Source organism: Gadus macrocephalus, chromosome 12, assembly GCF_031168955.1.
Source record: "Gadus macrocephalus chromosome 12, ASM3116895v1".
Lineage (NCBI taxonomy): Eukaryota > Metazoa > Chordata > Actinopteri > Gadiformes > Gadidae > Gadus > Gadus macrocephalus.
In genome coordinates this window covers 23,201,653-23,225,154 of record NC_082393.1, presented here as the reverse complement: position 1 = coordinate 23,225,154, position 23,502 = coordinate 23,201,653, and the positions used below count along the sequence as shown (strand labels likewise).

At 44.3% G+C, this 23,502-nt stretch overlaps 1 protein-coding gene across 3 annotated transcripts; it reads left to right on the top strand.

The window, feature by feature from the left end:
* Nucleotides 1-666: 666 nt before the first annotated feature.
* Nucleotides 667-23,502, top strand: si:dkey-21p1.3 (collagen alpha-1(I) chain). 3 transcript variants are annotated; one of them, XM_060067780.1, is made up of 64 exons: nucleotides 680-1,310; nucleotides 2,888-2,989; nucleotides 3,559-5,085; nucleotides 5,874-5,927; nucleotides 6,098-6,217; nucleotides 6,973-7,011; nucleotides 7,144-7,197; nucleotides 7,315-7,368; nucleotides 7,691-7,798; nucleotides 8,180-8,233; nucleotides 8,711-8,764; nucleotides 8,844-8,888; nucleotides 9,082-9,135; nucleotides 9,426-9,470; nucleotides 9,569-9,622; nucleotides 9,717-9,761; nucleotides 9,845-9,898; nucleotides 10,086-10,130; nucleotides 10,342-10,395; nucleotides 10,769-10,813; nucleotides 11,007-11,060; nucleotides 11,674-11,781; nucleotides 11,880-11,933; nucleotides 12,041-12,094; nucleotides 12,398-12,442; nucleotides 12,724-12,777; nucleotides 13,065-13,109; nucleotides 13,271-13,324; nucleotides 13,959-14,012; nucleotides 14,098-14,151; nucleotides 14,291-14,344; nucleotides 14,531-14,584; nucleotides 14,702-14,746; nucleotides 14,903-14,947; nucleotides 15,069-15,176; nucleotides 15,365-15,418; nucleotides 15,533-15,586; nucleotides 15,737-15,790; nucleotides 15,902-16,009; nucleotides 16,111-16,164; nucleotides 16,309-16,416; nucleotides 16,522-16,572; nucleotides 16,666-16,719; nucleotides 16,827-16,880; nucleotides 16,986-17,039; nucleotides 17,154-17,261; nucleotides 17,409-17,462; nucleotides 17,552-17,605; nucleotides 18,332-18,385; nucleotides 18,477-18,530; nucleotides 18,648-18,701; nucleotides 18,828-18,881; nucleotides 18,993-19,046; nucleotides 19,201-19,254; nucleotides 19,367-19,420; nucleotides 19,544-19,597; nucleotides 19,697-19,714; nucleotides 20,462-20,524; nucleotides 20,663-20,842; nucleotides 20,985-21,111; nucleotides 21,383-21,489; nucleotides 22,211-22,291; nucleotides 22,403-22,612; nucleotides 22,873-23,502. In XM_060067780.1, exons 1-64 carry the CDS (start codon nucleotides 1,008-1,010, stop codon nucleotides 23,023-23,025), a joined length of 6,024 nt encoding a protein of 2,007 aa, XP_059923763.1. In that variant the 5' UTR covers nucleotides 680-1,007; the 3' UTR covers nucleotides 23,026-23,502. The 3 variants fall into 3 exon arrangements, with proteins under 3 accessions (XP_059923764.1, XP_059923763.1, XP_059923762.1); XM_060067779.1 differs by having other exon boundaries at nucleotides 681-1,310; nucleotides 20,982-21,111; XM_060067781.1 differs by lacking the exons at nucleotides 18,648-18,701; nucleotides 18,828-18,881; nucleotides 18,993-19,046; ... (9 more) ...; nucleotides 22,403-22,612; nucleotides 22,873-23,502 and having other exon boundaries at nucleotides 667-1,310; nucleotides 17,552-17,609.

The following is a 23,502-nucleotide window of genomic DNA, read 5'->3' as shown; positions in this document are numbered from 1 at the left end:
CACCGCCACAACCCTCTTTTGGGAAGCAGCCGCTCACTCTTCTGACCCCCATGTCACATTCCTCACCTGAGTCCTAGTGGCCCTCAGACCCAGGAGGGGTGAGAGACCTGACACATGAGAGAGAGAGAGAGAGAGAGAGAGAGAGAGAGAGAGAGAGAGAGAGGGGGCTAGTTCAAGTTCAACTGTGGTATGTTTTTTTTGTGCAGGAAAGTCATCACAGTAAATCTGAGTTTGTTTACAAAAGTTGTGTTGCAACAAATAGATGATAGATCTATGATATATACTTACAAATTAAATGTCTATTCTACCTTGGATTCCCCAGTGGGGATTCCTAAAATACACTACTTTATATAATTCATGCATATATACTTTGCCTCCTTTATATGTCTAAGTAGAAGATATCTGAGCGGCTCCTTCTCTTGGCTCACGATAGCCCTGCGAGTACTTCCTGCGGTGCCACATCCATCACCTCAAGGACATGACGTAGAGCAGGAAGTCCGAGGGGTCAGGAGAGAGAGAGGCGTTGTTCTCGACCCTCGTCGATGTCATTCTTCAAACCGGCTGCCCGGCTCGTTGACCGGCCTTATGGCGGACTGGGCTGGCGCTTTATAAGGCGTCACTTCCCCTCCACACTTGCCGTTGCTCTGGGGAGACGATGAGAGACACACACACACACACACACACACACACACACACACACACACACACAATGGAATAACACCATCCTCTGATCTGCTAGGCTCACAGGTCATCAATTGAACATTGGAAATTAGCCACTTTAACACGGGCAGGAGAGACCGAGCGCTGACCTCACTGTCTGCTGCTCTGTGGACACTGGACGCAGCACCCTGGATGAGTTGTGCTAGGGTGTTTTCGAGGGGGGGTGTATGTGGGTGTGAGTGAGTGTGTGTGTGGGTGTAGATCCACGGATTGAAAGTGTGTGTGTGTCTGTGAATATGCGTGCGTGAGTGCCTGCTTGTCTGCATTAGTGTTATGTGTTGACTCCCATGCAGCGATCTCACCAGACTGTCACAAAGACCCGACGGTTTTTGGGCTGCTGTTTGCATCCTCGTCGCTGCAGTGCTGTGGTGGTGGACGAGGGACCGCCAGGCCAGGCCAGGCCAGCCCCCCCCCCCCCATCTGGGTCCAGTCAACGAGTAAAGGGGTGTGTTCTGTTCAGTGGGAAGCCCGGACAAGGGGAGCAGGCAGGCAGTGTGACCCACAGTGCCCGCTCGCCCTCTGCTCTCGTCAGCAGGGTTGGATCATCAGCCATGCAGGCCTTCGCTGTGACAATGCCCCTACTCCGCTATGTAAGTGCTTTTGTCAACTTTCTTTCGGGTGATGACGTTCCCTGGCAAAGGGAATGTTGGAAAGAATGACTCACGGACGCTGTGTCGGCCGGAGTAGTGACTGTATTGGGTGTTGTGTTGATTATCCGTGTTTGTGCTTTGTGACAGTTTTGACAGGTTGACAACGACTCATTCTTAACATTATTAATAGAACGGGAGCTCTTTATTGTATGAAATGGCGAGGGGTTCGTCGTGTTCTGCCAGGGGTGAGGTTCAAGTCGGCCTGAGTTGTGTTCCGTGCACATCTTTCTATTCATATAATGTTATATTGGACGTGGGGAGTGTACGTTTGTGAATGTGGGTCGTTATGTGTCGCTACAGCATGAGCACACTAAGGCATATTTAGTAAGGTGTTTACATGGAGTTCCCTTGTTATGGAGGGTTTCACCATCACACCTGCAGCTCTCTCTCTGGATCCGGCATGGAGGCGTTTACATGTGCATGTGAGAGGATGGGGGAAAGCTAAAGATTTTCACATTGACAAGGCAAGTCCCATAAATTACTGGGCGGAAAAAGGTCTCTTTCTCCATATTATAAACAGAAATGGCCCAGGAAAATAGACACAGTAGAAGAAGGAACGCTTGTGTTGACTGAAACTCTTTGCAGTGGCAAAGGGTGGGCAACATTCAGACAGGCACTCAGTGACAGGCCCTGGAGTAAATGTATTTTTACGCTGTGCAGTACTACAGGGGTGTGAGAATTATTAGTTGAATGAGTCAAACTTGACCCATATTCATATTCGGTGCTATTATTTCCCCTTGTTATTTTCAAATGTAGTTTTTGTATGCTTATAGGTAACCATAGCCACTTCTGTGACGACGACCCTAATTAGTTCCATCTGTGTGTTTCGTTGTTTGCTAATTACTTTAAATAACTCTTTCTAAAGACTTTCCAGTAATAACTTGTTTTGTACACAGAGCAGTAAAACGTGATGCTATATATGGAAACACAATTTTACCAGTGATACAATATCCCAGCTGCTATAAAAGTCATATTTTAATTGCTCGTCAGTTCCTTAATAAAGGTTTCAGTGACTCATATATAATTCAGTTTAATCAAATCACACTCCTAATTTGCCTTGCACAAATCTCTGAATTATACATATACCCTCGATGTGTAGCTTTGTACGTGGTTCCATTGTGGTCGAAGCATATTGGGTAGACTTGCAGGCAATTAGATAATAAATGATTCCTGTCCGGCCCCAGGATTTTCTTTCTGTCTGCTCTCCTTTATTGTGAACGCGCTTGTATTATATTGTATAATGATGTCGCCATGTGTAAAAATGACCATGCCTTTCACAGATTGCAAAAAATTATTCAAATTCATAAAGTTTGTTAATTATTTTGATGTTGATGACTGCATTATAACCAAGTTGATTGGACTTGTTTTTGAAATGGTTAAACGTGTCCCTTGCCTGCACCAGATGTGAAACCGTACACCTGATTCAAACAACTATTCAAACGTCATATGACTCAGTAATATGTAACCTTTGTGGTAGCCCTCAGGAGCTGTTACTTTGTCGTACGTTGTGTTTGCAGGCCACAGTCCTGCAGGTGTTCTTTGTTTTGGGAAAGTCCAGCACGGCCAGACCGCCCTGTCATGACCCCAACCTCACCTGTACGTCTACGCTACATGGAAAGGTACATTTACCATGAGGGGCATTTAGCAGACAAATTGATCCAAAGCCACTTACAATAATACATTTGTCAGAAGAAGAGAAACAATCTATCGCTGTCGGTACAGTTCATAGAACCGAGTCAGTGCCATACATTATTTTACTCATATGTGTTTCACTAGTGAGTGTATGAAAAGAGGGAAGCTGAGGAAACCATTTGTTTATGTTGCCGTTATTATGCAGGTGGTGCCTGCTGGGATTTCCATTAATGCATTTGATGGATCAGAATAGTGGGTCTGGGAATGTATGTTTTACAGTTCTAGTATGCCAGCCCGAGAGAGCCCCACGGTTGACTCAGGAACCTGGATTTGTTGGGGACACAACACCCTGTCTATTCCTCACACATTTGAACATGTTTAGTTGTCATATTAGAGAAGGTATATTGTCTTTTAACAAAGGATTTGTGCTACCATGGTTACTTGGTGGATTATTACTAGGAACCAAAGTAACCGAGTCATTGTATTATTGGGTTATTATAATACTATTTTGGACAACAGACCTTGACAGACACTGCCTTTGTCCCCCTTCCTTAAGGAGACTGGGGCTGTGTCTGAGCCCAACACTCAGCCCATCATCCGAGCGTTACAAAAGCCCGGAAATCCAAAAAGCGTGCGTGCAAGACTTAGAGGTCAGGCAGCAGCCGAACAGAAACCCGACAGATTTCCCATTCAAACGCAGCAAGTCAACTCACGCAGTGTTCAGGGTTCAGAGGTCAGGGTGACTCTTACAGCTGCTGCTGCTGCTGCTGCTGGAGCCTCTATCAGTGATAGAGATACACCTCCAAGTAGGGATAAAGACTTGGGAAGAAAAAGGTTTTCACCGAAGGGAGGCAAAGCCCTGAAGCAGAAAGAACATGGTAGCGGTGCCTCCTATGAGGCAGATTCTCTCCTCCCTGCGACTGATGAGCAGGCTGGAGACGCAAGGCAGCGGCCCTCTCGCTTAATTACGGATAAATCCCAAGCGAAGGACCGGGACCCCGGGGGGGCTGAGGCTCGAGACACAAACACGACGGCATCACCACAGGCATCGACCACCCCTCGAGCTCAGAGCCAAGCGAATGACCCTCCTTCCACCGACGAAGAGGGATCAACGTTCGCTGAAACGTCTTATGTGTCGGCTAGTGAGGACCTCGAGACGACCATCTTTAGCCCCGTCATCGAGACGGAAACCCCCACGGCTTCAGGCCTTCAGACCTCTGGTACAGGAGGAGACGGGGAGTCATCCAGTCAGGACACGACTTCCTCTAGTGGGCCAGAGGGCTTTCAGATGGCAACTCAAGACACTCAGCTCTACGGCCCAACCAGCGAATCAGGGTTGTATGTCTCCTTAAAGGCGGGAACAGGGAACGAGGGTAGCGCTGGGGAGCCGAAGCAGCCCGAGGTGACGCAGGTGGAAACACTCGAAGCACCTTCACCTACGACGTCCTCTGGAGAGGGAGAGCCCATCTCGGGGGATGAGAAGGAAAGAGGTAGGGCCTCGGATGTACAAACTGGAGCACTGGATGGTGGGATGGACGGGATGGATCTGATGCCAGAGGGATCTGAGGTGGATGAACTCGTGCCGCGTGTGAACGTAGAGTACGCGTCTTGTCCAACCGAGAGAGCTGTCGCGTCTTCTCATGGTGAGGCACCGAGTGGGGAGGACGTGGATGGAGGCATCGGTCTGGATGCACAGACGGGGATGAGCGCAGCAGAGGTAGGCCATGACAAGGTGCTCGAGGTGGGTCCCGACGAGGCCACACCGCCCGACTGGTCCGGCGGCAGACGTGGAACCGAGGGAGAGACGGAGGCAGGTATCCACGACGAGAAAGGTGAAGCAACGCAATTAGATTTAGAGGAAGAGATACGGTTGGAAAGAGGGATGGTACCAGGAGAGGATTTTGACGACATAGATATAGACCATGATTCAGCCCTCGATGGCAACGCCAGGCATCTTGTAGAAGCTGAAGGCACCAGGATGTCTACGGTCCAGCTAGACTCCAGACATCTGCAGCAGCAGGACAAGGCTGCAAACCACACTTATCACCACACAACATACAGTCCTGGGATCAGAGGCCAGAGGGTAAGATACACTTCTGATTATTATCCAACTATTTTTGATCATACAGATAAATAATGAGTCCTACAATCGAGTCATTGTTTGGCAGTCGAGAAAAAGATGGCTTAGTTCTTTTTCCAAGGATGGAACGAAGGAAGGGAAATTTTTGTCATTCATTTTCTGACCTTGAGATGAAATTCAATTTATCCAGGGCTGATTTGATTACTGAGAGACAGTTGTGTCTGTACCTATTTCATCACACATAAAACTAGTTGTCTAGTGTGCGACTGTGTGTGTGTGTGTGTGTGTGTGTGTGTGTGTGTGTGTGTGTGTGTGTGTGTGTGTGTGTGTGTGTGTGTGTGTGTGTGTGTGTGTGTGTGTGTGCGTGTGTGCGTTTGTGTGTGCGTGCATGCGTGTGTGCAGGGAGAGTGAGAGAGTGAGAGAGAGAGAGATTCATGAGTTTGTGCCCCATTTGCATGTGTGTATGTGGTAGAGGATGACATGCCTGTTTTGTTCTAATGGAAGGTACTTGCTCCCTCCTCTGTCTGAAGAGCGGTACTACACTGAAGTGTATCCATACCCACCATAGTCCTCATTAGAATAGGGATTTATCATAAAACTTCATTTCAACCTCACATTATTGAAAGTCCCAGTAAATTGCAATCCATATAAGCAAAAAATATTTTATATTTGAAATTGTTTTGATAGTTTGCCATATCTATATATATAAAGAAATATTAGTATTGATTAATATATAGGCCTATAAATATTACACATTTGAACTAAGGGACAAACATTTGTGATTTAATTAGGGACATCAGGGCCTGCCTGGGTTACCTGGACTTGCTGGACCTAAAGGAGACAAAGTAAGAATAACTAACAATCGTATTAATTATTAAACTAAGTATAACAGAAAACCTATACATAGCATATCCCATCCTATGCTATCTGATTCGATCCAATCCTATCATTCTCCAAGATGCCTGAGTCACTGTTTCATCGTCATTGTGTTACATGTCCTTTCACGTCCTCTCAGGGCTATGAAGGAGGGATGGGCAGGACGGGGAGGACTGGCTACAGAGGCCCCGTCGGCCCTCCCGGGATGCCCGCCATTGTGGTGTTCAAAACGTCTGAAGAAGAGTGGCAGGCCTTCAAGGTAGGCAATCGAAGCAGCTCAGTCCCTTGTAGATAAGAGAGCCTCTTTCCGAAGGGAATTCAGACCGAGGCTGTAGCATTTCTTGCACGATCAAAAGGTCAACGGTCAAAAGATTAATCAATGAAGTTGAAAAGAAAGACTTTTATTGAACTTACTGCCAGGATATTATTTACGAGAGACAACTTCTATCTTTCTTCCATCAGCACTGGCACTGTCTTCTTAGGCTCCTTGATAGTATTTGTGAATGGCATTCATTTTTCCTCAACACGCTCAACCGTTTCAGATGCACTGGACAGACCAATTAGCCCAGCCACACAGCACTGCTTCTTAATCATGTGCCTCAGCGATTGAATGATTGAATTGGATGATAATTGTCCATTGCAGCAGTAGCAGTGATATGCTTCAAACCAGAAGCAGACTGAGATGAACAATTACATTTTGTTCTGACACTATTCAAATAATATATTAGATATTATAATATATGAATATGTTATATTTTTAATACATTTCCACATGCCATTTTCTACATGCTTTTACCCAGACCGCCTTACAATACTGTGAGTGCATGCATTCAGAAATCCTTTGGATGGAAGCCTCAGTGGGACTTGAACCCCTAGCCCTGGCAGTGTTAAATCCATGCTGTAATTGAAGGAGACAGGGACACTTTGAACTTTGGTTTGGTATAAAGCACATGGGGTTCATGAAGTCACGTGTGATAATAGTGTAAGATAATTGCCCTGTCATCATACTTACAGAAAAAGAAGTTCTACAAGAAGCTGGTTTCATCTTGGCCGGTAGGCCTTTCCATTTCTAAATGTCAAAAAATGTTGAGTTAGCATTTACTCATTTACTCATTTACTCAATCATCCCTCATTCATATACCATCAGGCCCTTAGATATGTGCAATCCCTGCCTTGTTTCACCAGAAAGTGAAGGGGCGTCTCGGGCCCCCAGGACCTGCTGATGACAAAGGACCAATTGTGGGTGAAAATAAACTCACGACCGACACAATGTTTGACCTATTTATTCATATTAGTATAGAATGCATCCAATAGGAGGATTCGATTTGACTGACAAGAGCTGGATGAATATTTCAGGGGCCGCCTGGCATCACTGGCAAACAAGGAAGGAAAGGAGACCCAGGGAAAATCGTAGGTATCTCTCGTTCATCTGTATGTGATGGATCGTCGACAGCAGGCTACTTTCAGACTTCCTGGATCGGCAAAGACCTCACGTTCACTCCTCTACTGGTCATGAGGTTATAGTTTCAGGGCCTCTAAGTAATGTCCGCAGCTACACTGGAGTTATTAAAACATCAGAAATTATAACTGTGGTGAGCTTCCGGTTTGAGCCAATAGCAGTCATAATCTGGGGCAGTGTATTGGCCCGCGTCGTCCTAAAATAAGCTTTGAAGCATGCGTTAAGAATGAGGTTGTTCGTATGACTGCTGGTTTGATTATGTACCTGGTCCAGGGAGGGCCAGGGCCACAGGGGTTGCCAGGGCCCCAGGGAAGAGCTGGCGCAGAGGGGATCCCCGGACAAAATGCAGAGGCTGGCACTCCCGGCCTTGCAGGAGAACAGGTGAGACAGATCAATCAATATCTGACTTACATTAGGTCCGGCTATCAATACAAACCTCCTCTGTGGTAATGCAGAGTATAGTAGAACAACGTGGTTGAAACCATAAAGTGACCATAGGGTAGAGCCCTGCATCAGGTCCAGTGCATTTTGGAATGGTACATCAGACACTCCGGTGGTTCACCGGGTAGAGGGTGTACCATTAAGGCCGGGTCCTTACTGCGAAGACATGCGCGTGGTCCTTTGCTGCATGTCTTCCCCTCTCTCTCCCATACCTTCCGGTCTGCAAGAAGGAGCTGCAAAGGTTAAAATGGAAAGTGACCACTTTGCCATTATAGAGACATCTCATTCATCTCTGACACCGTCCTCTGTTGCTCTGTCCAGGGCCCCCAAGGATACAGTGGAGAGAAGGGGGCCAACGGGGAGCTGGCTGAGAGGGTAAGAACGGCCAGGCCTCCTCATGTTATCTAGATGAACATTGGATGCATGATGGTGCAATACCTGGTGCTGGGATAAGTGACTGTAATAAGAAGTACATGGGCCCTCCACAAGCAACAGAAGTTCACACTGGTGGGAACTTCTGTCGCTTGTGGAGGGCCGCCACGTTGGATGGATTTTTCCGTTAACCTTGTTCAGAACCGCAACATTTGGACTTCACTGAAGTATACTTACTAGAGGTGTTTACTCAGACCTGATGAGCATCTCAAAAATATGAGTAGATTACTTGTTAAGGGAACAAAATAGCATTAAGTTCTATCCACTCTGCGACTGATTTTAATTGTAGTGTTCGCAATCTTAATAAGTTAGTAGTACTAGTGTGCTTGTGCGCTATTTTACAATGTGGTGTCTCTGGTGTTTGGCCTCTGTTTGTGTCCACCATGGAATTAAATGGTTTGTTCGTTCATTTTGCCACAGGGTTATCAAGGAGAGCCGGGCCCACAGGGAAACAGGGGACCTAAAGGAGAAAAGGTGAGCACCAGACTGACAGACATGTACGAAATCAACAAAGGGACCGTTTTCCTGACTGTACTGTCCTCCTTTTGACCAGGGAAGCAAAGGAAGCAGCGGCCTCATTGGGATTACAGGATACATTGTGAGTAACATTGGCCAGATGAGGCCAGTTGTAAAGTCTAGTTGAATAGGCATGCTGATTATTTCCGCAGTTGCTGACTGCTTCTGCTCTCTGTTGCTTGTTCGGATAGAAACAATTCTGAGATTATATATGACATTATATTATTCAATATGACATGGCCTTTCTAGTGTTACATGAATATTCTTTGTTTTAGGGGATACCTGGGGGTAGAGGCCCAACCGGGTTCCCAGGACCATCAGGACCTCTGGTAGGTGACGCTAACATCCTCACCTGTTCATACATTACCTGTTGTCTCCTACATTCACCGATAAGTGTTGGGTGCTAATGCTCATACAGTAGCTGATGTCTCCTCCAGTCACCTCTTTGTGTAGGGTGCTGATGTTCATACAGTAGCTGATGTCTCCTCCAGTCACCTCTTCGTGTAGGGTGCTGATGTTCATACAGTAGCTGATGTCTCCTACAGTCACCTCTTCGTGTTGGGTGCTGATGTTCATACAGTAGCTGTTGGCTCACTGTGAACCCTCCGATGTGTTTCAGGGAGATATCGGAGCGATTGGGTTTGCTGGATCTCCTGGCCCACCGGTGAGCGATCAGCGATCCCTAAGATGGCCCATATTGTAAATGTTATCGATTATTGATTGAGAAATGTCTAGCATGTATTAATGTCACTTCTTCAATAGGGGAAACTCGGGCCAAAGGGAGCAAAAGGTGTCCCAGGAGTCAATGGTGCTCCGGTAAGCCAAAAAAATAACCTTTATTGATAAAGTTTGCGCTCAAAATAATAGTTGAATGTACCGTATGGAACTGATTGAGTGTTTCTATGCACAGGGTCAGCCGGGAGCGCTGGGCATCAGGGGATATGCTGGACCTCAGGTAACACTCGCTCAGAGCTCCTATTCCAGTGGTCCGTCCTTGTTGTGTCTCTGTCTCCATCGACACTATGCTCGTTTTGTCAGGGAAAGGCCGGTTCTGACGGGGCGGTCGGGTTCCCAGGTGTCCGCGGCCCGCAGGTAAAAAAACAGATGAAACATCCAATAATAATGTGAAATGCTAATCCTCAAAGTCTTATAATGTTGAAACCAACGTCTGAATATTGTCCTAGTTTGTGAGTTCATGTTTTCGTTAGCTTGTTTTGCATTGATGTCACTCATATGAAGTAATTATGAAGGTTAATATCACGAATGTGGATTCAAACAGGGAAACCCAGGGCCGGACGGTCCATTGGGTCCAAAGGGAGACCCTGTGAGTAGAGCTCACATCATACATTTTACAAACACACTGCCAGCACAGCATCTTTACGCAAGACCTCAGTATATTTCATCATTACCAATAATGAGAATGTAATTCCATATTCCTCTGTTAGTTCCTATGGGCTGTACCTTCCGCAGTGACATTATAATTACCCGGCTGTGTCAATAAATAATGAATAAAGTATATCTTATCCTTCCTTCAGGGGGGTCTGGGCAATGAGGGTTCAATAGGGGAACCGGGCATATCAGGAGCCAATGTAAGTCACACGGACGCTCAAAGACATGTTGGTTCAATCTATTCCTGTGGTGCATGTGCTTGTGTCAATTACTGGCCGGTAATACTTACAATGTATGAAAAACACACAATAATATACATAAGAGTACATTCAGTTAATGCAGTAATATGCTTTACCTAACGATTAATTAACAGTTATTTTAATGCTAATGCTGTATAATGATGCTTATTACTGCATTAACTAATGTTAATTAATGGTTATTTTCTTGCCTAATCATAACTTAGAGGCAGCAATGTTGGGCCTCCAGTGCAATATTGGCTCATGGAAGGGTCAGCAAAATACTGTACCACGCTATAAATGGGCGTGTGAAGTATTTATTTTAATTTGATTTCAGGGAGCCAATGGGAAGGCAGGAATCCCTGGACCCTCAGGTGATCCTGTAAGATTACTTCATTAACTTACTTATGTGATTACATAAGATAAATCAGAACGTTCCCAGCTGTAGGAACTAAATATAGATCTGTGTGTGCGCGCGTGTGTGCGCGCGTGTGTGCGCGCGTGTGTGCGCGCGTGCGTGTGTGTGTGTGTGTGCATGTGTGTGTGTGTCGGTTTGTCTGGGCTTCTTTCATCAGGGAGCCAAAGCCAATCGGGGTGAAAAGGGTGAAACAGGTTTCCAGGGAGACATTGTGAGTTCCATCTTTACCCCTGTCCTTCTGCTCTCTTCTGCTGTCTGTCTCTCTCCATCCTTCCTACCAGTCCTCCTGCCTACCTGTCTGTCTCTCAGTCCATCCTTCCTACCTGTCCTCCTGCCTACCTGTCTGTCTCTCAGTCCATCCTTCCTACCTGTCCTCCTGTCTACCTGTCTGTCTCTCAGTCCATCCTTCCTACCTGTCCCCATGTCTCCCTGTCTGTCTCTCAGTCCATCCTTCCTGTATACCTCTCCTTCTGTCTACCTGTCTGTCTCTCAGTCATCCTTCCTACCTGGCCTCCTGTCTACCTGTCTGTCTCTCAGTCCATCCTTCCTACCTGGCCTCCTGTCTACCTGTCTGTCTCTCAGTCCATCCTTCCCACCTTTCCTCCTGTCTACCTGTCTGTCTCTCAGTCCATCCTTCCTGTATACCTCTCCTCCTGTCTACCTGTTCTGTCCACCTTTCTTCCTGCATGATCTGTGTCTCTGGACTGTACCTTTATCAATTAATCCTGTGTGTGTCTTCCTGTAATCCTCTACCTACCATTCTGTATGTATCCATGTGGTACCACCCTCCCACCCAACCAGCCTCTGTGTGTGTTGACTCGCAGGGCCCCCCAGGACCTCCAGGTAAACGCAGGTTCAAGGGCCTTAGTGGACCCCCCGGGTTGGAGGGCGTGACCGGACCCCCAGGACCAACGGGTCTACCCGGACTAAGTGTATGTGAAATAAACATCAGACGTTTGATCTGGAAACGAGGTCGTTCGAGTAGTAACCGAAGTGCTTGTGTCTGCTGTGTCGCGTGATGTGTTTGAAGGGGGTGGACGGGATCATTGGCGAACAGGGAAAACAAGGAGACGATGGACTGAAGGTTGGAGTTGGAGCTTTTAAACTAAATAAAGAGTGTTGATCGTTTAAGTGAAAGGTTGGGGTGTGTACGTTTGGTCGGTTGGGTTTATTTGGCCCGTCTTTCGACAGGGAAATCGCGGTCCAACAGGAGTTCAAGGGAATCCAGGCCCTAGAGGCAAAAAGGTAAGAAAAGGGAAATACAGTTGCATGAAATCAAAGGAAAGATAAAGAATGTACTGTAGTTTCCTGAATATATTCAACAGTTTCTTCGAGTGGTCTTCTTGCTACTGTTGTGCCGGTGAAGATGTGTCGTATTTTGTGCAGGTCACTGAACATTGTTATGCACATTATTTGCACAAACATATTTCAATGCAGTTCTTGACCTACTAATAATTGCCATAAGTTTTGATCTGATCCATCGAGAAGATAAGATGTGTAGGCTAGTTGAACGAGACAAATGGTAATGTGTTTGCCTCTCTGATAAAGGGTCGAGAGGGACGAGTGGGCTTTTCTGGGCTGCTTGGTCCATTCGTAAGTAGCCTGGGATCTTGTGCACTTTGACCTTTAACCTTGCATGTATGCCTGGTATGAATATATATAACCCTCACAATATGTAGTGATTAAAGTGACAGCAGGGCAAATATGTCATTGACAAATACTTATTGGTCATATGTTTAAAAATGTAGTAACATATATGTCCACTATGTGTTTTCTATAATCAGGATTTAACATTATGAAATAGGAGTGAAACATCATCATAACAGATGTCTATGATATTCAGATCATCCATGATGTCATTGTTCCTTTGTCAGGGCGAGATGGGGAAGTCTGGAGAGCTCGGTTCTGAAGGGGAACTTGGTATTAAGGTTCTTATGTACCAACACTTTTCCTGTTCTTCAAAATGCATCAGTGGAAGATGCTTTAACGTTCTGTAATATATACCTTACAAAGGTCTTGGTCGTTTACTTATCACCCTCAGTAATTGTTTAATACGTAATCTGTGTTAAATGCATGCTATTACAACTAAATATCCGTGAAGCATACTTACATTACCATTATGGTAGCACTAGTATGTTATGGCTTTACGTCTTCATGACTGAATGACCCGTAATCAGAATAGCTCCACATGAACAAGTGTTGTCTCTTCCTAAAGGGAAGGCATGGGATCCCAGGTGTGACAGGAGCTAAGGGCCACAAGGTGAGTGTCATACCTGAGACATGCATCCTTCCCTTGATCAAACCATAAATAAAGACTTGGTTCTCAGAGAGAGATGCTCTGTGAGATAACTTGAAGAAGTGGGGACGACTTAACAGCAAATGGACTAGTTTGTGTCAGATAAATGTAATTCTTTCTCACAGGGCCTGCAAGGTCACCTGGGATTGAAGGGACAAGATGGTGTCCATGGAACACCGGTATGAAAATGATCTGCGCCCTTGTTAACGTCTCACTGGGGGAATGTCCGTGTGGATGTTGGCTGGTTCAAGCAGGGCCTCATATGATTGGACTCTGGGGCTTGGTGAGGCTGCACAGCTGTTGTAGAAATCATTGTGCAAGGTGAAGCCAGCCATCACCGCACACAGGGAGAGATGTCCTGCATGGCAACATGGAGGAGACCTCATTATCAACCTACTTCTACAGTAAACCGGCTGTCAACATCTCCCCCCCCCGCGTCCTTTGTCTGTAGGGGCCCAGTCAGTGGGTCAGTCAGCTAGGTGGAGTGGGTCAGTCAGCTAGGTGGAGTGGGTCAGCCACCTAGGTGTCAGATCGCACATTAGTGTAATATATCTCAGTTGTTGATCACAAGATCCCATAGTAGTGTAATATATCTCACCTGTTGATCACGCAGTAGTGTAATATATCTCACCTGTTGATCACATAGATCAGACAGTAGTGTAATATATAACTTGTTGATCACACAGATCACACAGAAATGTAATACATATATCTATAGCTTAACAGCTTTTGTTCAATAGAAGTGTTTGTGATTCAATGCAAATCCTGGATGCATCATTTTCCCTTGACCTGACATGGTGTCTCTTTACTTAGGGAGCGATTGGGATGAACGGTATCAACGGAGATAGTGGACCTCCTGGACACAGGGTAAATACACATTATAGGAGCACATACACGTGACAGGAGCAAGTTTTGCCTTTGTGCCATATTCACAGTTCAATATTTGTCGTAGGGAATACCTGGGAAAACAGGAGGTCCTGGTGTCCAAGGCCTAGTTGGAAAGAGTGTGAGTGTCATTGTGGAGAAATGTAAAAACAGATCATATCGAGCACTCCTTCAACTCCACATCCATTGGCGATGCTAAGCATATCAATAGTCTTTTGAAACAGGTTGTGATATAGAAATATGTTTGCATCTGTTAACAGGGAGATGTAGGGGCCAGAGGAATGCTGGCAAAGCCAGGAAAGCCAGGAATTAGAGTAAGTGACACCAGGTTTGTCTGGTTTCTTGAGACCTTAAACGTGATCGAAATCGAAATGTTGTTATGAGTGGGCGCTGTATAATATCCACTGTTTCTAAATCCTTTACCTTGCTATATTCTTTGCGTTGACATTATATATTGTGGTTATGTGACTGTTACATACATGAGCTATCCGTTTTCTTAGGGGGTTAAAGGCAAAGAAGGACTGAAAGCTCTTCCAGGGACTCCCGGAGTAAAGGTATTATCATAAAATCATATTATGCCATATATGCTAAATAAGTATATATACTGTATATATATCTGAATTATTTATAGTTATTTTCCCCATGCTTTATATTCTGTTTCTGTTTTACAGGGAGGCAGAGGAGAAGATGGGCCCATTGGAAAACCAGGCCCAACAGTAAGTGAATTAGGTTAAGTAATTGGTGTCACTGCGTTGGTGCCAATCACGTGTTCCTTTCACGTTTTCCAGCCAATGAGAGTCTGACGTTTTCTGACCAATGATAATGGCTATTTTGTTGTCTTTTGAGTGATTGTGCTTATTGTGAGCCCGCAGGGTGAGATTGGCATACCTGGTCCAAGAGGATATACAGGAGCTTCTGTAAGATATTGAACACACTTCCCTCCCTTCTTTCTATAAAATCAGTGATAAAATCGATCATTGACCCTCCATCATCTATCGTACATGCAACCATATATTCTATCCTCCTGCCTCATGACAGGGCATCCAGGGCAACATTGGCCCCTGGGGGGACCTTGGTCTCCGCGGACCCCCAGGTGACGCGGGCCCTTTAGGGCCAGTCGGGCCCCGTGGGGTCACAGGTTACCCAGTAAGCTTTCCTTTACATACCGTTAGCTGTTTAATCGTAAATCATCCCAGGCTTAGTTCTGCCTTCCGAAACATTGACATTTATCAGTCATGTTCTCATGTGAAACTTATTCATGCAGGTTTATTATAAAGAAATGTCAGTTGACCTTAACCAGATCATTAAATGTAGTTATTTTTATTTTTGCCAAGGGAAAAGATGGGCCCCAAGGCCCGACGGGCCCCTCAGGTTTGAAAGGCGATAAGGTAGGAGCCTTCTACCCAACTGAACATACCCAGAGTTTACATTTGCGCAGCATCCACTTTCACTGTAAGTGGTAACCTTCTTTGGGTTGTTGGGCTTTCTGTGTGTTTCTGCAGGGATCTTTAGGGTCCGGGGGTCAGAAGGGGGTTGCCGGTGTCGATGGTGAGGAGGTAGATTCATCAGACTGTATTGATTATCGTTTTCAATGTGCCACTATATGTTCTTTTTCGTCTTTCTCAACAGGCCAAATGTTTTCTGTACAATGACTTGCGGTGAATCGTGGTGATTTATAAGAACTATTCAGTCCTACTGTGCTTTAGGGCCCAATTGGAACGAGGGGAGTCGAGGGCACGTCAGGGCAGAGAGGGAGTGCTGTAAGTAAATAATTTCACCTTTTGTGTCATTTTGTGGTCCTTAAGACCACGCATCGTCATACGATCAGTCATCTTGCTTAGTTTAACTCCATCTTTTCCCACACATGGAAGGGTGAGAAAGGGACGGTTGGCCCTGCAGGAGAAAAGGGAACGAGGGGACTTCAGGGAGATGAAGGAAACCGTGGGCTTCAGAGGCCAAAAGGGCCGCCAGGAAAAGAGGTAGGTGTACAGAAACACAAAATATTAATGGGTTCCATCCTGGGACCTTGATCTTTCTCCCTAAACTCACTATCCTTTCACACTCCCCTCTCTTCCTCAAGGGCAACAGTGGAGTAACGGGAGGCAGAGGTAGCCAGGGCGTTCCAGGACTGAAGGTCAGTCACGTTGATAGAGCCGTCAGACAGAAACTAGACGGGTAGATGGGAGTCATTAGCTCGCGGTGCTGAGACGTAACCGAAGGATCTTCTCCTTGCTTGTACCCGGCTCGCGTGTGGATGTGATTGTGGTTATGGCTGCAGGGTTCGCTCGGTGTGAGGGGACCCCCTGGCCCCCCCGGTCGGTACGGACCAGGGGGAGACACCGGAGTGGGAGGAGCCAAAGGAGAGAAGGGCCTCCATGGACACACTGTGGGTTTGAGTGTTTAGATTCACCAGCGGCAGACTGTATTTTGGTGGTATCTATGGAACTGTTAATCATATGGAATTAAAATTCTGCACAATGTGTCCTTACAGGGCCCGCCGGGTAGTCTTGGTTTCCAGGGACCCATTGGGCCATCAGCACCAGTAATAATCAAGTTATTACACAATACCCTATGCTTTAATGACTGTAGGGTTACCATGAGAATTACATGAACATTGTCTTGTTTATTTCTGAAGGGCTTGCCTGGTGATAGAGGAACAGATGGGAAATCAGGACTCGATGGGCCGAAGGTATAATGCCAAATGAACCCTTACCCTAACCCTCATTCTTATAATGCAATACGACCAACATTTTAAAATACAATGCTTTGAATGTTGTGTATGTTTTCACACGTCAGGGAGAAAATGGCGAACAGGGCTGGCTTGGCCATCCAGGCATCAAGGGAGCGATGGTGTGTGTTCATAGTTTCTTTGACCTGTTTCTGCTGGCCACGTCCATGATATTCTTAGCCATGCAGTTTTACACATTATACCCCTCCGGCCTCCTTGTTTTTCAGGGAAGTAGAGGTCAAACGGGGGCAAAGGGAGAGGAGGGAACACGTGGGGTATCTGTAAGTCATCTGCGATTACAACTGTGACATAAGTGTCCTAGCCGACTCTAGTGTTTCACTATCGCCTCTCAGGTATCTACATACTGAGATGGTTGTGATGTGTTTTATCCTCAGGGTTCACTGGGGAAGTTGGGGTTCACTGGCTCTCCAGGGGGCAAAGGTCATCCAGGGCCTAGCGGTCCGCCAGGTCATCAAGGAAGTAAAGGATTACAGGGAACAAAGGTACGAGGGAAGGAACACATCATACACACAATCACCCAACAATCACCCAGCCTACCCAAGGACCAATAGTAGAGTGGCACAACTGGAGATACTGCTCTCTGTCTAACCCAAAGACAAACCGTTTATTTGTTCCTTTTCCTAAAAAAGGGGAAAAGTAGCCGGAATGGGCACAGAGGAAGCAAAGGTGGTCCAGGGAAGTCTGTGAGTTTTTTTAATTGATGTACTATCTAATTTCTATCGAACACGATCACTGAAAATATAAAATGGGATATAATACCAATGTGTTTCAGGGAGCTCATGGCCCCAAAGGGAGTTCTGGCCCCGAAGGAAGACATGGAAAGCCTGCAAGTATCCCTATATTAGCATTATTAGCATAATACACAAACCAAGTATACCTATTAGTAACACAAATATTCAAACCACGTATCCCTATTAGCAATACTAATACACAAACCAAGTATCCCTATTAGCAACACTAATGCACAAACCACGTATACCTATTAGCAATACTAATACACAAACCAAGTATCCCTATTAGCAACACTAATACACAAACAAAGTATCCCTATATAAGTTTAAGCATTACTAATACATAAACCAAGTATCCCTGTTAGAAACACTAATACTCAAACCAAGTATCCCTATAGGCAACACTAATATGCAAACCAGGTAGTCCATTAGCAGCACACATATTGAAAGCAAGTATAACAATAAACGCAAAGCAAGCGCCTAATCGTTATTCAAGGTACAAAACCCAGCCTGTGGAATGCTCTCCCTGACCATCTAAGGGCCCCACAGACTGTGGATTCTTTTAAAAAAGGCCTGAAAACCCATCTTTTAAGAAAAGCCTTTGGCTAAACTCCTATTTTAAATGTTTTTTTTCTCTGTTATTTTCTTTATCTTTTTAATCTATTTTTAAAGTATTTTATGTTGTTTTTATCCTTTTACATGTGCATTGTAGTACTTTGAGGTCCTTGAGTTGATGTAAAGTGCGTTATAAATAAAATGCATTATTATGATAAAACAAAATGAATGATTTTAATAAAGATCTTTTCATTGCGTGTCTCCAGGGCCTTAGTGGTTTGGATGGCTTACTAGGAGTGGAGGGAAATGAAGGCTATACGGTAGGATATATCATGTAATAGTTTATAGTTTACTGATTGCGGAATCATTTTTTGGTTTCAACATTCTTGTATCCATCCTTTTACACCAAAGGGTAGAACCGGGTTCATTGGAGCTCCTGGATCACCGGGGTTGACTGGCAAAATGGTGGGCTAATATTTAATTGTTGCAGTGAGTTGATTAAAGTGCCAGTAAGGCTTTAGATTGTGTTGGTCCGCCATAGCATATCACATATGAAATCCTTATTTTGGTTTACTTTAACAGGGATCACCTGGGCAACCTGGCATCACAGGGAACAGTGGTTCACCAGGGTTTAAGGTATGACACTAACCAATAATACAGTATTCCCATGAGCCTTGACATTTCTCTTGTATAATCTGTTTGACTAATGTAATAGTATTAAGACATATTTCTCAATGATTTCTCTACTATTGGGCGCTGAAGGGTTATTCTGGACCAAAGGGGGACCGCGGGCTTCCTGGACCAATGGGCCCGCAGGTACATCAACAGTATACTATACTATTTTGTACACATTGCATACATTGAATCAATTTCTTTGACTGCATGAAGATATTGTCCATGCAAAACATTTCTTGAAATTGTGTGCAGGGTATTCCTGGACTCAGGGGAGAAAAGGGGGAGATCAGAAACGCCGGCAAAAAGGTCCAAAGTCATTTGATGATTCGACAATTTTGAATGCAGAATCAATGACAACTGCGATCATGGAGTTGACCAAATATAATTACATCCCTTTGGGTGGTGTTATTTTTTAAATCTCTGATTTAAAGTCTTTATCTGGACCTTTTTTTACATATAGGGTCTCCCAGGTGATGGAGGTTTAAAAGGACCAATCGGACCACAGGGGCCAAAAGTAGGTTTAAATGAATATACTAAACTAAAGCTTGGGCGAAATAACCTATCATATTGTATCAACATTGACATGCATGATCTTTTTGTCTTGTCTCTATGATAATTATTGCTAGGGGGACCACGGATTACAGGGACATAATGGTCGAAGAGGTCTGAAAGGAATGGAGGTTTGCGTCTTTTATATCTTACAAGCTGAAAGGCCGCATGTCAAAAGCTATCCTATCCATTAGATATCATTGAGTAGGATTGCATGGTTGCCTTTTTATGTAGCTATATTTAACGTTTTCCAGGGATATACCGGCCTGGATGGTCCACCTGGGAAAGAAGGATTCCAAGGAACACCTGTATGTGACTTTGACCTTCATCCCTAGGAAAAATGTAACATTAAATATCTGCTTATGACCATAATAATCCGATCAATTCCCTTTCTATTGGTATTAAAGGGTCTCCTTGGAAAGAAGGTGAGTATCTACATGCACACGCTCATGCATGCAAAAACGCACCCACACACCCACGCACACACCCACAAACTCCCCTCCACACACACACACACACACACACACAGTACTAGGTCTACCTTCAAAGCTCCCCCTATAAGCACTCTCGGATGACTAATCTAATCCGATGGATGATACATCCACAAATGGCATCCACCTAGGCGTCCATCCCAATGATATTTTCTGTGACCTCAATGAACTCATTCTCAATTGCTTCATGGGATCATGCAAGAGACAGACATACTGGAGCCTTGATCGATGATTTCTCACACCAGCAAGCTCTTGGTATATGATATCTCAATCTGATGCACAGGTTACCAGATTTTATCGTAATGGATCGTTAAATCCTTTTCCATAATACAGCGTTCACATGGTGTTGACCTAGCCCAAGGGGTCAGCATATGGCTGCCCAACAAGTGTGAAAACTGATTGTGTTATCAATATGAAGTGTGATTTTACACAAAATATTGTATTCATGTCTTTCAGGGATACAAAGCCACATTTTCATTGGGCAAAGTCACAACGTTAGGGTTATTTTCAGGTCACGTCCAACATCTGTTTACATACCAATACAATTCATCCAATCAGAGTAGACAATACTGACGCTGACTCCCAACAGCTACAAGAATAACAACTTTGTGAAATCTTTTTCAACATTATGATAGTTGGATCCTCCACATTCCCTGTGTCACTGTTTTTGGGTCATCACAGGGAGTGAACGGTGTACAAGGAAACAGAGGACCGAAAGGTGTGAGGGGCAAACTTGGACTACCGGTAAAACATGACTTTAACACATCTACCAAACACAATACAACAATGTGTATATAATGTGGATGCAATTACCCAAGACTATATGCAGGGTTTCTTTGAGACATGAAGCTTTAACCTTGTTAATGGCTTTTTTCTTCACAGGGTAAACCAGGTAAACCAGGCAAGCCAAGGCCCAGGAAAAGACCTCCAGCACCGCCAAGACAAAGCACAAGGCCTGGGTTAAGACCCAGAACAAGAGATACCTTAAGACCTGCGTTGACCCGGAATCCGAAACAAAAGATAAAACCCAAACTCACACCACGAAGAAGAGGAAGACAAAAAGTTGGTGCAACTTTAAGTTAATATATATTTTTGTTTTCGGGTTTATAAGTTTGTTGTCTGACTGAACGGCTGTCTTGCCTGCTGGCTAAGCTGTTCTCCCGTGTATTGAATAAATGATTCATTGGATTCCTTTTCTCAGCAGTCTAGGTCATTATCCAGGAGAGCTCCTGAGGATTACGAGGAATTCTTCAGCTGGCCTCAAGGGACACAGAGCAACCCTGGCACCACCTGTTATGAGCTAGGACTCATCTACCCTGATCTCAATGATGGTATGTCTCCAAACAGGTTTTTAGTTTCCTGATTTCGGAAATGTCCACATCTATCTATGATAAGAAAAAGAGTGGGCACCATTGACAGTAAGTAAAAAGCATCAACAGTGTCTTGTTCAGTATTCTGAATACCATTATCGGTTGAAATACTGTAGCATCTCACACTCAATGATATTACTTTGAGAAATGTTAATTTTTTTATTAGGTATTTTGAAAGGCCATTGTTCCATTCCGCATGCTATTATTCACCATAAACATTGATATGTTTTAGGTAACTTCTACATGGATCCTAACCAGGGCTGTCCTTTTGACGCTGTGCTGGTGTTCTGTAACTTCACAGCAGGGGGATCAACCTGTATTAACCCTCATCCGCCACAGGTAACAAAAAGAAACGGCTTTGGCCTCGAAAAAGGACTGACAGATCATTGTCCTTTTTATTAGCACGTTGATTTGAATTTACTCTGTGATCAACATAATGCAAAACATTTGACAAATAATTGACCCAAAGCACCAAAAGTTTTTAATATCTACAATTCATGGGTTATTATTTTTTATGGATAACATGGATTATCATTATTTAGGGTTTACATCGATTGTTATTATTTAGGGTTTACATGGATGGTTTTGATTTAGAGTTTACATGGATGGTTTTGATTTAGAGTATTGATGGTTTATTATATTGATGGTTTACATTGATAATTTAAATTGAGGGTTTACACAGATTATTAGTATTCATGTTACCTGTTTTGCACTGTTGTGGAAACATGAAGGTTAAGGGTTTCTTTGCCAATTTGGCAGCTGCTGTGCAAATGACAACAAACTTACAATTTGCATTTGGCCTACCAAGCCTCCAATAAATAGATATGCATGACATTTTAACGGTCTGTTCCAGACTTTGCAACAGAAGCAGGATGTGAAACTAGCTCTGTGTTGCTTCACTGTGCTTTGGAAAAATGTCATGATGACTGAATATTTCAAATGGATGGATTCTAATGACAAAAGCAAGACAACGGCTCAGCTTTTGCAAACAATAACAAACCTGGAAGTCGATGTTATGACCTTTAATGCAGAGCAGCACAAAACCTCTGTTCTTCTTTAGATTACAGGGAGCTGGGAACCAGACATTTTAAAAAGGACACCAACCATGCATTGGATGACTGATCAGCAAAGTTTCAAAACGGTGGGACTGTAAAATGAGTAAACACTTATGAATTGAGTATCATGCAACAGCATTATGGGAAGTGCTTTTGTTCAAGCGATTCCACTGAACAAAAACGATCATTTCTTGTAGGTTGAGTATGCAGGCCTGGGTGTAGTCCAGCTGAGGTTTCTACAGTTACACAGTCTCACGTCCTTCCAGAGTGTGACCATCCGTTGTCCCACCAATCACTCCAGCAGAGCGTACATACCTGATTCAGCCAATATCCTTGTCCACTTGCTGGGAGACTCTGGGACGGAAATTGGTTCGAACCTCATTACAATATCCAGGGACGACTGTGAGGTGAGACTCAATAACATTCTGATCCATCTAGCCATCATGAAGCATCAGGAATCTTTTAGTTTCTGCAAAGTGATTTTTTTCAGACAAATGGAAACTTTAAATAAAGAGGGTTTCTCGTGTTGGCTTACTTGTCTTGTAATTTCTTTTTTTTTAAATAGATACAAACACAATATTATAATAAACAATTCACCAATGGGGTTTTTCTTCCCTTCCATAGTAGAAACATCGTCTGTGTGTCTCTTTCCCCTTATTGGCTCTAGGTCAATTTACTGGTGAGGGTTATGGGAAGTGCAGACCTCCACAGAGGTGATATGAAGCTACTTCCTGTCCAAAGTGTTGGTGTGGACGTCCCAGGGCTTTCCTCCCAGCTTCCTGAGATAACTGCTGTCCTGGGACCCCTCTGCTTCCTATAGTGTTTGTTTGTGTGTGTGTGTGTGTGTGTGTGTGTGTGTGTGTGTGTGTGTGTGTGTGTGTGTGTGTGTGTGTGTGTGTGTGTGTGTGTGTGTGTGTGTGTGTGTGTGTGTGTGTGTGTGTGTGTGTGTGTGTGTGTGTATTATGTAAATAACTATTGTTCGTTGTTTTTTTTTGCATTAACATGAATAGTATTATTTCAATTCATCCTGTATTACATCTTTGTATAATTGTTTCAGTGTATAAATCTTAATTGAGTGTGATTATTGAATGGATTGTTCATTGTTTCATTGTTACAAAGATTCCCTGTAATTTGAATTATATGTTTATGTTGGGTAACACTGCCTTTTGGGATGAAACATATGTAGTGATGTTATTTACTTTGCACTTGCCATAATATAACAAAGGTATTTGTTATTTTTCAATATCTCTTGATTGTTTTTTACAGACATAAACCATTGGCCATGAGGTTGACACTG